Below are 13,721 nucleotides of genomic sequence, written 5' to 3' on the forward strand. Positions count from 1 at the left end.
GACTTAAAAGATAAAATTAGATACGTATAACTAATAACTAATGAAAGGTTATCAATACACCAAATTTTAAGAGTTTTTTTTTTATGGTATATTTCTCAAGTTCAATTTTAAATATATAAAATTGCATCTATGGTCTTTAAAGTTTGATTTAAATATCATTTTTGCTCTTAAATTTTACATTTTTATTTATCATTGAATATATATTTATACCAAAATTCTTTTGTTAATCTAAAGCACTAGTTATACGTACGTTAATTTGTGAGTTAAGGGTTAGAAGGACAAAAGGATTATTTGATACAAATGGAAAGTCTAACGCTAAAAAGTTGTTATTTCAAAATAGGAGGATGAATATGACACTTTAGGTTAAGTTTTAGGTGCAATAAATGTAATTTACTCTTTAAGATCCAAATATTAGGGTATCTCAATAAGCATAAATTTTTTATAAAAAGTCAATTCCCAGTGAGATTGTTTACTTGTTTAAGGAATATATCATAGGGGTTGCTAGCCTAATCACTGAAAGAAACCATACGAAGCAAGACATATGGTCTATTTAGGTCGGACTCAAGTTTGATATTTCCCACTCGACATGGGAAACTCTCCAGGAAAAGCCCTGGAAAACCCTCAAGGAGAAGAAGATGATGAATCTAGCTTCACTTGCGAGATCTGCATCGAACCGACATTGCCAAGCAAGAAATTCAAGAATGCAAACATCTGCAGACACGCTTTCTGCCAAGATTGCATAGCCAAGTACATAGAAGTTAAGGTCCAGGACAACACAGCGAAAATCGATTGCCCCGAACCAAGCTGCCAATTCTATTTAGATCCTCTCATATGCAGGCCAATGGTATCGCCAGACCTATTTTCATCATGGTGTGATCTTTTGTGCGAGAGTTCTCTTCTAGGGTCTGAAAGAAGCTATTGCCCCAACAGGAACTGCATGGCTCTGGTGCTGAATGAGTGCAGAGGGAATGTGAAGAAATCAAAATGCCCCAACTGCAAGCAACTGTTTTGTTTCCAGTGTCAAACTGTGTGGCATGCTGGTTATCAGTGTGAAGAGAGTGAGCAAATAAGGGATAGGAATGATGTTCTTTTCGGGCAGCTTGTTGAGAGAAAGAAGTGGACTAGGTGCCCTGCTTGTGGTCAGTGCATTGAGCGTCTCGTAGGTTGCTCTCTTGTTAAATGCAGGTTTGATCTCTCTCTCTCTCTCTCTCTCTCTCTCTAATACTTCATCCTTTAATTACAGACTGCACTTGTGATTTTAAAAAGGGTCAATCAAATTATATTAAATCCTTTCCTTCAGCCAAGGATATTGGGATTTAGCTCTGTTTTGATCTTGGTGTTATATTAGTTTACAATCATAGCTGATTAATCAACCAAGTTTAGAATGGGTTAGATTCATCAAAATCATTGTTTTGAGATCCAAGGTCAAGATTGAGAATTGAATGATAGGTGAGCAACATGGAAGTAACATTAAGAGAACTTACTATGAAGATTAGGGTCCAACATGCAAATGAAAATGATATGCTCTTTCCCACTTTCCAAACCTTTTCAAGTAAGGACCCAAAATTTGCACTGTGATGAAAATTCAAAATTTGTTATAATTAATTTGTTCTTTCGATGTTTAGCTGTTAAAGAAAAGCTAGCAGTAAAGTTTGTCCTGAATTTGAATATCAATTTTCAGCGATGCATTTGAATTAACTTCTTGGAGTTGGGACCCTTAATTTAAGTTAATTGACAGCAGCTTTCAGATTCAGATTAGACAGCCTTGCTTCATACGTTTGCCCTTTGTGTCTTTTTCTACCACCTTTTTTCCCCATTCATAATTACTTTTGACTTGAGGAGGTCTTTCTCTATTTCTTTCCGGATGCTGCTGGGAAGTGCGACACTACCATTTGAGGTTTTCTTTTTTCTTTTCTTTTTATAATAGATCAAAGGAAGCTGTGGGGATACTAACATCCATCAATAGACTAATAAGAAACAGAGGATTCTTTTTTGTTTGTTTGTTGGGGGGTGTTATGATGGGCAGAGAAACTAAAGAGGAAGAAAGTAATGGTATTAACATTGTTGATGATGATGGGGTGCAGATGCAAGACAGAGTTTTGCTACCAGTGTGGGAAAAAGTTAACGAGCAGGGGATGTGGATGCAAGCTCAGTTTGGGAAATATGATGATGGATGTCAATTTGTATCCTCTCCTGTATATAGTTGTGGTCTTCCTTTTCGTTATTGTTTGGCTTAGTATGCACTCTGTTTCCTTGAGAGGCAATAATGGATGACCATATGTATATATTTTACTCTTGCATTAACATTTCACCCTGCTTCAACTCAAACATATATGTATATGCTTGTTTAGTCTTTGATCAACATCTATTAACTTTACCTTTTCTTGTAAAAACAATTTCATGAAATCTGAGGGTTTTTTTTAAAAAAAAAAACATAATGAAAAGAGAAATGCATTTAATTATAGAGTGTGGATAATGCACCTATTTTTCAAAAAAATATCATTCACTTCGATTGTTTCAAATTTAAATTTATTTAAAAATAATAATTAGGATACATGAAATTTAAAGATAACTGATTTCTTTATATAAGTTTAAAACTCAATAAATTATATATATATATATATATATAAAACAAAACAAAAACACACTTAAGCTTTTGATAAAAAATTTAAAATTCTAGTAGTCAAAATTTAAAAAATTTGATCATAAAAAGTCAAATTCAAACATTATTTATGAGACAGATGGAGTAGTTGATTTTTTATGGCTAAAAGAAATCAATGAACAAAAATGAGCTTTAATCTCTTCCAGAATTTTGTTTCATTTCATAGGTTTGCTGTTATCTAAAAAAAATATCCAAGGGAAATGCATTGGAAGGGAAAGTTGCTTCATGTTTTGGTTAACTTTAGATATCACTTCACACTGGAAATATTGTCTCTATGCACTCCCTTCACATTGCTTCAACGCGCCTCCCTTTCAAGTAACAACTTCGTTCACCTCATTCGCAAAACCACACATTTCTTTCCAAGGAAGAAAACGAGTTAGCAGGTAGAGTGGAAAGAACATAGGAAGTTACAACTTTCGAACATAGGAACGTAAACAGTTGCACGAAGGGTCCTCTTTCGGTTATTAAGCTGTTCACAATTGATACCATCCAGTAAACAAAACAGAGTGTAAACTAACTTCCGATGAATATTTGATCAATTTTTCCATTAGTTAAAAGTTATAATGCAACAATTACTTGGTTAGATTACAATATCTTATTAAAGTTATATTATAATATTGTTAATTAATTAAAATTAGACTATAATTAAATTTTTTTTGAAAAGCGATTATATTGGTCTCAACATCCAAGATACCATTCCAAGTCGCTTTCAATTAAGAGAGACTTTCCATGGTATCAAAACTTGGTTTGGGCAACGGAGAACTGTACAATTGCAAAAAGAATGACCGCACACAAGCCTACTGGCGGTTGTAGACAAGACTCGTCTAGCCTATCAAGATCAAAACATTGAGCTCATTGCCTCATTGACCACGAACGAAGAGGCAGAAAAAGGTCCGCAAAGCTAGAGAGACTATTTCCCTAAACATATGAACATTGCGCAAGGCATAAAACATCAAGAGGAAGGGACTGCCCCCTACAGCTCCAACAAGGGGCTTAGAACAGAACCAACCCGCTCCCTAGAATCCTGATCTCCACAGCAGTCCTAAAGCAAGTCCATGCATCCCACAGGAAGAAAGCTTAGAATTAACTTTATATACATATATATACATATATATATATATATATATATATATATATATATTTCTCTATCTAATATAGAAGATTTATCAATATACAATTCAGATTCTCTTCACTTTTCTTTACCTCTGTCAGAACTAACCGAAGCTATATTGGCAGGAGTGTCGCAGGAGTGAAGAAGACACAAGGCTACTCTGTTATGAACTTGATTTTAAGAAGGAAAAGATAAAACCAAGTATATTGAAAAGAATTACAAAGAACAGAGCATAAATGAAGCAAAAACGATAAGTCCAAAGTTCTGTTTCATTACTTTATAAGCACATTGTATAAATACAAGTAATGCATGATAAACACCTATTACACATAAAGACAAGTGTTAAAACAAGTTGCATGCATTGCAACACGTCATAAACATATACATTATGCATTTAACAACCAGTACAACAAAGCAAAATGGACATATACATGTCCACGTAGTAAGCTGATGCATGCTTGATTCCTAACATACTCATCCAGCAACTCTGCATTGATGAGTGAAAACAACTTCAATGGAAGAATTCCAGATTGGATCGGCACTTTATCAAATTTGAACATACTTCTCCTAAAAGCTAATAACTTGAATGATGAAAGCCCCTTCCAGTTATGCACATTTAGTACCTGTTAAGCATCGTGAATCTTTCTCGAAATAAGCTTTCTGGTCGTACACCTTCTTGTTTAACTCTCGGGTCAGGGAATATATCTCTAAAAGACTATGCCGCTCTTCGCTTTCCTCGTTTCGACCAAGTATTGGCAGACACGGGGCTGACAGAATATGATTTCATGGATTATGGATTTTCTAGTTCCTACATCATATTCGCGTAGCTTCGTCCATGAACATGAAGAGACATTGTTTGGAATGAAGAACGGGGCCTACACTTACCAGGGTAAAGTTCTGGAATTGATCTCTCTTGCAACCGATTGAGAGGCCCAATCCCATTCGATTTGGGATACTCAGGAGTGAAATCCGTTCACTAAACTTCTCACAACAATCTAACTGGACCTATCCCTTCAACCTTGTCAAAGCTCAAGCAGATTGAGAGTTTGTACCTTTCCAACGACAACTTAAATTGCATAATCCCACCTAAATTGACTGAGTTGAATTATCTGGCTGTATTCACTGTTGCACACAACAACTTGTCAGGGCCTCTTAGGAAAGCTCAGTTTGGGACCTTCAACGATAGCAGTTACTTGGAAAACCCTCTTCTTTGAGGACCTCCTTGAAAAACCGTTATACTGAGTCTGATTCACCAGAAACAAAACATGCTTCTCATCATGGTGAAGAAGAAGGTGGTTTTATAGACATGAGTCAGATTTGCGGTTTCCTATGTTATTATATTGTTGGGAATTGCCATTGTCCTATGTAATGATATCTACATTTTAATATGGTTCACCCCTGCTATCAGTAAATTATACTCTTTACGATACTTCCCGTCTGCCACTATTCACTCATTATAACTGTTTGGCATATGTTTGGTCATATATTAATATTTTCAAGAAAACAAAGTACTTCCACTTTTACTTTTTTTAATGCATAAATTAGTAATATCTTTGAATTTGTTTAGATCATGGAGTTGGAGATTTTCTTTATTGTGAAGATTGTGCTGTGCTGGAATATGGAATCAGCTAAGAGTTTTAGTACTGCCCACTGGTTGTCTCTGATGGCATGAAACATATACATATTGTATGTATAAACAATGCTACATGATGAATTTACGAATAAATCAGACTATTTATCACAGAGATTAAAAGATTGTGTTTTGAGTAAAATTGCTCATTCTTTGGTCATTTTCAGTTGTGAAAAAGTAAATGCAAGTTCAATGGAACAATTTCATGGGTTTGCATTTGGAAGCAATTTAAAAAGATAAACAAAAATGGCTGTGTTCTTGCTCAGTCGAGTGAATAGATTAATAATCGAGATAGTACATAGTTCAAGCCTAGCATGCATTGGCCTTACAAAGTAATTGTCAAGAACATAATAGTACACAGGCATTTACAGATACACAAAATCACAAGAGAACGGCCCAAAACAACCCCTTAAAACAAGACAAACAATTCAAAAAATGGAAACAGATCCACCATCTCATTGAGACAGGATTGCTTTACAAATTTTATAAAGCAATAGTAACGAAGAACCTCCAGCCTGGAAGGAAAGAAAAAAGAGTCAATGCCAAGAATCACTACCAACCCATTTTAGAAAACACTAATTAAGGAATACATTTGGTTGCATCATGAAGGAATCATACTTTTTTAAGTAAAAAGCTCTTGTGGTTTTGTTAATTGTCCTAGGACCTATCCAAAACGAATTTTGAGAAAGTTACAATTGTTCCTTTGAAACGAGAGATCATGAAGAGTTCCAATGTGTGAGGGGGTTTGATTCCCAATTAGAGAAGGATTCTATTGCAATATTCATATCACACCCAACCATTAATTATATCAGCCTAGCTAAAGCCTCCTAGGAATTTTGAAATTTAGACCAAAGTTAATTACTGGTAAAAACTAAGAGATAGTAATTCGATAAAATGATTTGGATAATATTAGACTTTTAGAAGCAGTCATCGTCAACTACTACCTAACCCACGCCCACCCTGCATGGGCAGGGCGGCTGTTCTCATAAGAATGTCCACATACAGGTAAAGTTTATTCCACATACAGGCAAAGTTTATTACGTGACTCCAACTCGATCGGCTTAAACCTCAAATAACGATCAGTAATTAGCATTAAAAAAGGGTGATAAAATTAAGTTTATCTGAACTAATTGATTAGCTTGTGAGGTTTTAGTGTGAAGTGAAGCCTACTATATATGCTTACCATTTTCCTGGAGGAAGCAGGATTGAAACGGCACGCTCAGGAATTGGAAGATCTCACACGACACCGGACATCCAAACCGACGCCAAATTAAGGCCAAAACAGCTGTTAACGCCAGCGCTTGGCACATGGCAACGTGTTACTACCATCTGACCTGGTAAACGGTGAATGTGTTTCCGGAAGCGCAGCCTCTAAACCAGGATATACATTAGTCAAAGGATAATCTCACACGTGGCATGATCTCTGTTAAATAAAAATAAATAATAAATTAATGTTAAACTCAAGATCTTCCATATATCTCACATAACAGATGTGTTTATAAAAATTAAAGCAAAAAGAGGAAGTGTCTTAACCTAAATAGAGTATTAAAGTTAAATACTCCTTTCATTTTTATTTGATTTTTACAGAAAAAGATTTGATGTTATTGTCTTTTATGTTATAATTTAAAAAAGCTTAGCAAAAAATTGGTGTTTAAAAGGTTAAAAATTCTTAAAAATTTTATTTAAAAATTCAAAGAATAAGAATATTAATTATTGAAAGATAGCGAACTTTGGAATATTAACAAAAATTATGAACAGAATAAAGAGACGAAATGAGCAAATAAAATTATCATCAATACCTAATCTTTTATGATGTGTCTTTATTTCAAACTAATAACTAGGCTTGCCCGCAGAAAATTCATTGAGATCCATTGGGATCGCAGATATTTAATTATCTATCAGTTCATCTTGAAAATATCAAAAACCATATTTGAAATCTAACTTGAAAACCGGTATAGTTGTCAATATTGTATTATACGTTGTTCATATTGTACAATACATTAAATGTATCCTTCACTACTCAATAAGTATTGTACAATATACAGTATGATATAATGGATTTTTATGAACTTTATCCTACCTAACTATTAAAAATTTACTTATTTATTTATTTTTTTAGGTTTAAAAAATATAAACTATATATTTTCATAGATTCAACCTACAATTTAAAATACATGTCTTATTTAAAAATACACTATTACGTAGTATGTTGAGAGTTTAAATTAAAACAATTATCTTTTCAATTTATACGATATAATCTGCAATTTTATTAATAAATATAAACTTTGTAAATTTTTTAATTGTACATATATATATATTATTTATAATTAATTTTAAATTTTTTTATCATATAAGATATGATATTTGATATTAAAAATAAAATTTCGATACATAAGATGTGTTTTGATGTAACAATTATAAAAAATTAGCAAGCAAATGAGGTTGGTATGGGGCAAATTATATTAGATTATTAGTGATGAGACTCACACTTCCGTTTCTTTGAAACTAAGTAGGCAAAGAATATCTTACGCTAACTCAAAAGACCAAAAAAGTGAGCAAAAGATAGCCCCACCTTTTTGAGCTAAGGAAGGAAAGAATCGAAATCTTATTAAAATAACCAAAACCGAAAAAATTAGGCGGAGGATACTCCAATCGAGCGTATGAGAAAGTCAAAATGCTAATTAAATTAACTTTAATGGTCAATCGCCCAAAACCCATGAAACAATGGACTCAGACTGCCAAACCGCACAACATATATAAATGCCCATCAATGCCTGATTTGATATTTTCTACATTACAATCTGACCTTGTTGAGCTAAAAGTTATCGAAATTCAATGGAAATTCCTGGAAGCAAGATAGTTTAGTCTCTCCACTAATCGTTATCACGTGAATTTGGCGAGCAATAAATAAAAATTCAGTCATGTCTCCCTCCATTAGCTTAGCTTATTTAAGGAATAATAAAGAAATTTAGGCTCCACGCTTTTATTAGCCTGCTTTTAGTTGTTAGGTTGCTGCTACCATGGGCTATTTGTGTTCATTTTGATTGCTTTTGTTTTTTTTTTGGTCAAATTAAAAACCAACTCAGAGAAGAAATCTGCAAATTTTTCGGCCTGGCTGAAAGAATTCTTGATTATGGAGGTGGAATCATCAGGAAGCACGAATGCGAAATCAATGGATGAACGAGCCAGTTCAGCCGCCAGGGCCCTCAGGCGCAGGCGTAAATGCAGAAACATCTGTTTTGCCGTGATGGCTGTTCTGTTATTCATCATAGTCCTGATAGTGATCCTAGCTTTCACCGTTTTCAAGGCCAAACGCCCCGTCACGACTATCGACTCTGTCTCCTTAGCCAACCTGAAGTTTTCCCTGGATTTGGTCAGACTGCAAGTGTTGCTGAATGCTAGCCTGGACGTGGATCTTTCAATCAAAAACCCAAACAAAGTTGCGTTCAAGTACACCGACTCGTCTGCCCAGTTGAATTACAGGGGCCAGCAGGTAGGCGAGGTTCCAATTCCAGCTGGCAAGATGCCTGCAGATGCAACGGTTCCCATGAACTTGACGCTGACTCTCATGGCGGATCGATTGCTCTCGGATTCCCAGTTTTTCTCTGATGTTTCGGGTGGTGAATTGCCTCTCAACGCTTTTGCTAGGATTCCAGGCAAGGTTAATGTGTTGAATCTGTTTAAGATTCATGTTGTTTCGTCCACTTCCTGCGATTTTACTGTCTTTTTATCTAATTCAACTGTTGGGGACCAAGACTGCAAGTATAAGACAAAACTGTAATGCTCTCATTTTTCTCTTTTTGGATGATATATTTTGCTTGTACTTATATCTAGTCTAAACGGAAGCTTGCTTTGTAGCCGTATTCTCACTGTTCTTTTCACATTTTACCCTTTTTTTTATTTTCCATAAATAGAGATGTTATAGGTGTTATTTTCTTTGGAAGTTACGAATAAAATTTATTATACGCATATAAATTTTCTAGTCTGAACCTGGTATGATTCAACAAATGCGGGTTTTCTCTATGTAAATGAGTTTCTGTTTCACTGAATTTTGTCTCAACCTCTACCTAATTATTTCCCCCTCAAGTGCAAACTTCCTTCTCCATTAGTTTTTTTCCCCTTAATTGGATAACAATTAATTTCTCAGCTTGTAGAATTTTGAATGCTTTAGTATTTACTCCTCTATCCCTTCATTTCACAACCAATGAGTTCTGTCAATTCTTGCAAGTCATGCCTTCATCCTGCTGCTGCAACCAGGCTACTGAGCCATTATACTGGTGACAATCATTATGTGGTAGAATTTTTCTTCTTCATGAAGCAATACAATTGATGAACAGCAAACCTTTGAGTCTCGCATGTTCGATGGCTTGAACAACTGGATTGTCCCAATGATTAATTATGTAGTGGAAGAACAAGGATCTTATAAACAGGTAATCCTCTTAACTTTGTCTTGGCTAATGTGTTCTTGTATATGGATGACTCTTTATAGATTAATAATAATGCTTTTGTTCATGATGTAATAGCTGGCTTGTGAAATGTAGAGCGCTGGATGGGGTTCTTTGCAGAAAGTCATTTTTCGAAGAACGTAACTCAGGTGTTAATCTTTAACTCGTGACTTGTATTAGAATCCTGAGCTAACTGCTTGTTCACTTCTGAGCTTCAGTTGCAAGAGTGAAACATCGATTGAATGGCTAGGAATTCCTTCCATATGTGAGATATGGTTGGCTTTTCTTTTACAGTGTTTCTTGACCCCAATAAAATTAAATTTTCTGGAGTTCTCATACATTGAGATCTATGGTGATAGTCAGGTGCAATTAAACAGATTTCTAAAGCTCTTACTGATGTCTACTATGAGTATGCAATTGATCCCAGCAAGTTGACAACAACTGCTTCACCCTCCGGTGATTCTGGTTGTTCAACATCACACAGTGCTGGTTATTTTATGCTGGACTCCTTTAGGAAATATGCATCTGCAAGCAGAGCTATGAGGTGGCATCTTGGAGTCAGAGTTTGATTGAAGAGCCTTTGCTTTGCTTGGAAACAGTGTTCTTTGACATACTAGGTTGGTGGCCTAAGATTCCCTACACTTGGTGGGGATGGCTCACGATGTCCTTGCAATGCCTGTAACATTTGTTCCAACAATATCCTGCTTATGCTGCTGCATATAATGCAAAATCCAGCCGCTAGGACCTGATTTCTGAGATCATGGATGCTCTGGTTTGCGAGCAGGACAGGTTGGAATTGTCTGAAGGAAGTAAGTGCAATTTTCAGATTGTTCAGATATTCTAATCTCATAAGCTTCTGCCTCTGTTTTCCTACTTATGGTGAGCAAATAATTATTTGTATGAGCTAGCATGCTTTGAAATTCTCTAATTTTATAAATTTTTGGACTGTTATGCAGTCTCAGTCAGCAACAATCTCTACTAGGTACTATCTCTTCCATAACAGATCCAAAAATCTTCATTCAATTGAACCATTAAATAGATATCTTTTATGTGCTTGATCCATGCAATCCAGTTTTTACGTATCTATGCTCTTTCTTGTAAATAGTAATCTAACAATGGCCAAAAAAGGTGTAATATTAAATCATTTCCCCTTTGGTTTGGTGTACGTTTTAGTTTTAATGACCAGTACAGGGTCATTTCAGAAGTAACCCATTTTACCTTTTACCTCTAAATTTTGATTGTTGGGATCTGTTTTCCTCTTAGGTAATACTGCCTTTCTGTCATTAGTAACAGATTTTGGTAACAGCAGTACCCAAGTTGATTCTTGATGTCTATTGGCCTACCGCATATGATTATTTCTGAGAACAACTCTCTGCCACTGTGCTAACTTGCATAGATTGTATTCTTTTTACTTTTTTTTACAAAAAAAAAAAACTAAATGCTTCAAAAAAAAAAAAACAATTTGCATATTATATGTGGATTACTGAATTGGATGTTTGTTTAGCTCTTGTTTACTGCTTTCTGTTTCAGATATCCTTTTGGCTCTGCCTTTCTTGCATGTGTGTAATGGCATTTATAATGTTTTTGAAATTTGCATGGTTGGTTTCAAGAATTTTCAAAATGGAGCATACTTTCGTTTTAACTTTTTTCTTCATAGGATATAATAAATAGCAGGTTTGGAAAATCATATTGTAATTAAATATCATATCCAAATGTTAGTTATTAGCATGTCATCGTGCAGAACTTATGGTCTTTATTATTGTAACAAGACATTCTTGTTCAACACTGAAGACAACTGTAGGATGGCAATTTTAACTTTTACAGCTGCTGGTGCAAGATAATAGAACAAATCATGCACTGGTGGAAAGTTTGGTTGGTGGATTTTATATGGGTGATCAGTTAAGGTTTTTACCCATATTATAGGCACTTAGCATAAACAACTGAGTTACTTTTTTTATGCATTTTCATATACCACAGGCTAAGAGAAAGATAGAGCAGAGAAGGACATATGGGGTAGTGAAATGCAAATATTGCTGGAATTGTGATGCTGAAGAAACTAGTATCCAAGCAAAGCCAGAGCTGCATCGAAAAGGTGGCTGAATCATGTTGCATTATTTACTATGGCAAAAGGAGTCTACTTATGAGTTCCACTTGAAATTTGCAGATAGAATTGTTTTATTTGACAATGTTCAGCACTTGGGAACCTACAAAACATCAGATATTCCAACTAAAACAATTTTGGTTCTTCATTCCCTATCAAAAGCCATTCAAACTATTGAAAATAACTCACTTTACCATCAAGAGGCATCAGTAGCCTCACTTAACATCAAATGAGAGTCGTGAACTGTTTAGAGTTTCTGTCCTCCACTTCTGAGTCTGGTGATGAGACAACTTGGAGCAAAGAATTGCCAAGGGAGCAGGGAATATGGTCTAACAAGGTTTTATTCGACATTTTTCACAATTAATTGCATACATACTATACTTCTTAACTTTTTCTTTTTAATTTTTTGAAATAATGCGTACATTATAAAGTATAGAAAGACATGATTACGTTATGCTTGCTTGCAATTTTGATTGTGGTAGGTTGTTCAGCATATTTAATCTCACCTTATACAGAGAAAGAGAATACACAATAAATTTGATGGCAAAGTCTTGTAATGAGTAGGTATGCTATGATTAGATTTGATATGTCATATAAAGTGACGGTCACCCAAGTATGAAGTTTTTTTTGGGAAGAAATCCTGTTGGATGAGATTAGATGTTGAACGTGGTAGATACAACATTAGGGCCATTACTCACTATCCATTGTGATACTGAATTTTGACAACAGTAATATATATTCAGCAAGTAATCTTAAGCGGTCCAGATGATCTTTATAGCCCAGCTTGGGTAATGAAAATGCAAATGACCGGCAAAAGAAGTAAACACTTCTTAAATTTTAGAACTTTTCAGCATTTGATTCTAATGTCATATTCTGTACCATTACCTACATCTTACCATCAATCTTTGGTTTAATGTGACAACTCGCTTGATTGTATACCATTTGTTGTGAATTATACCTCCTACATTTCTGAATATGTAACAGGGTAAGTACACATTTGAGCTGACTTTATATGTGAGAATTCTTATGTTTGGACTTATAACTGACTTTTGTTTGGTTTGAGAAAAATTGGAGAAAAGAAAATTTGAAGAGAGAAACTATATAAACACAGACACTCTGCCCATATTGTTTGAGCAACTGCCTCCTCCTCCTGATCTTTGTGATTGTTTAAATATGGTTGGAGTCAAATCATATTTACTTTTCCTCTGAAACTGTTGCTTAGGAGAAGAATTGGTTTCTCAGTCATTTGTTCTCCTCCTCCAAAGTAATAGTCAACATAGGGGGTGGTCATCCTTCTGACTTTTATGACATGGCTGCCGTCCTGTTTAATGGCACAGTATAGTAGCAGCAAGCTGTGGAGACTGTTTCTTGGGGCACAAGCTGGTAGATGGGAAGGTAGCAGTGAACCGAGTACTCGATGATAACAAGGACGTACAGGCCTTCCTAAATGAGTGGAACATGCTGCTTTTGCAGTTTTAGAAGACGATTTTTTTCCAACCAAAATAAAATAATTGTATTAATATCAGAATACTGATGTAATTGCATATATTCTAATAAAATTGAGATACATATATGCTTAGGGAGAAGAGTCGGATTATATTCATCAGAGTTTCGCCCAAAGTATACGTTAAAGCAAGCACGTCATTCTCAACCCATACTAATATCAATACCATATTTAATTGAAGAAATTCAAATAAATATTAAGTCTAGCATATAAATTTATTAAAAAAATATTAATAAATATGATAAATGTAGTTTTCAATAAGTAAGTT

General features: G+C 34.7%; 2 protein-coding genes across 7 annotated transcripts; both read left to right on the forward strand.

Annotated features, from left to right (window-relative positions):
• Nucleotides 438–2,362, forward strand: LOC18602398 (E3 ubiquitin-protein ligase RNF14). Of its 3 annotated transcripts, none has more exons than XM_018118759.1 (2): nt 438–1,185; nt 1,682–1,754. In XM_018118759.1, the coding sequence occupies exons 1-2, from the start codon at nt 587–589 to the stop codon at nt 1,719–1,721; spliced, it is 639 nt and encodes a 212-aa protein (XP_017974248.1). In that variant the 5' UTR covers nt 438–586; the 3' UTR covers nt 1,722–1,754. The 3 variants fall into 3 exon arrangements, with proteins under 3 accessions (XP_017974248.1, XP_017974247.1, XP_007033813.1); XM_018118758.1 differs by lacking the exon at nt 1,682–1,754 and adding an exon at nt 1,928–2,362 and having other exon boundaries at nt 443–1,185; XM_007033751.2 differs by lacking the exon at nt 1,682–1,754 and adding an exon at nt 2,085–2,362 and having other exon boundaries at nt 445–1,185.
• LOC18602400 lies at nt 8,194–12,403 on the forward strand. Of its 4 annotated transcripts, XM_007033754.2 has the most exons (4): nt 8,194–9,833; nt 9,927–10,657; nt 10,805–10,830; nt 11,826–12,403. In XM_007033754.2, exon 1 carries the CDS (start codon nt 8,537–8,539, stop codon nt 9,182–9,184), a length of 648 nt encoding a protein of 215 aa, XP_007033816.2. In that variant the 5' UTR covers nt 8,194–8,536; the 3' UTR covers nt 9,185–9,833; nt 9,927–10,657; nt 10,805–10,830; nt 11,826–12,403. The 4 variants fall into 4 exon arrangements, with proteins under 4 accessions (XP_007033816.2, XP_017975475.1, XP_017975476.1 ...); XM_018119986.1 differs by having other exon boundaries at nt 9,927–11,940; nt 12,013–12,403; XM_018119987.1 differs by lacking the exon at nt 10,805–10,830.

Source organism: Theobroma cacao, chromosome 4, assembly GCF_000208745.1.
Source record: "Theobroma cacao cultivar B97-61/B2 chromosome 4, Criollo_cocoa_genome_V2, whole genome shotgun sequence".
NCBI classification, from domain to species: domain Eukaryota; kingdom Viridiplantae; phylum Streptophyta; class Magnoliopsida; order Malvales; family Malvaceae; genus Theobroma; species Theobroma cacao.

Coding starts and splice junctions, on each gene's coding strand:
- LOC18602398 (XM_018118758.1), top strand. CDS start 587: ATGGGAAACTCTCCAGGAAAAGCCCTGGAAAACCCTCAAGGAGAAGAA. Junction 1,186..1,927: donor TGCTCTCTTGTTAAATGCAG/GTTTGATCTCTC, acceptor TTTTTATAATAG/ATCAAAGGAAGCTGTGGGGA.
- LOC18602400 (XM_018119985.1), top strand. CDS start 8,537: ATGGAGGTGGAATCATCAGGAAGCACGAATGCGAAATCAATGGATGAA.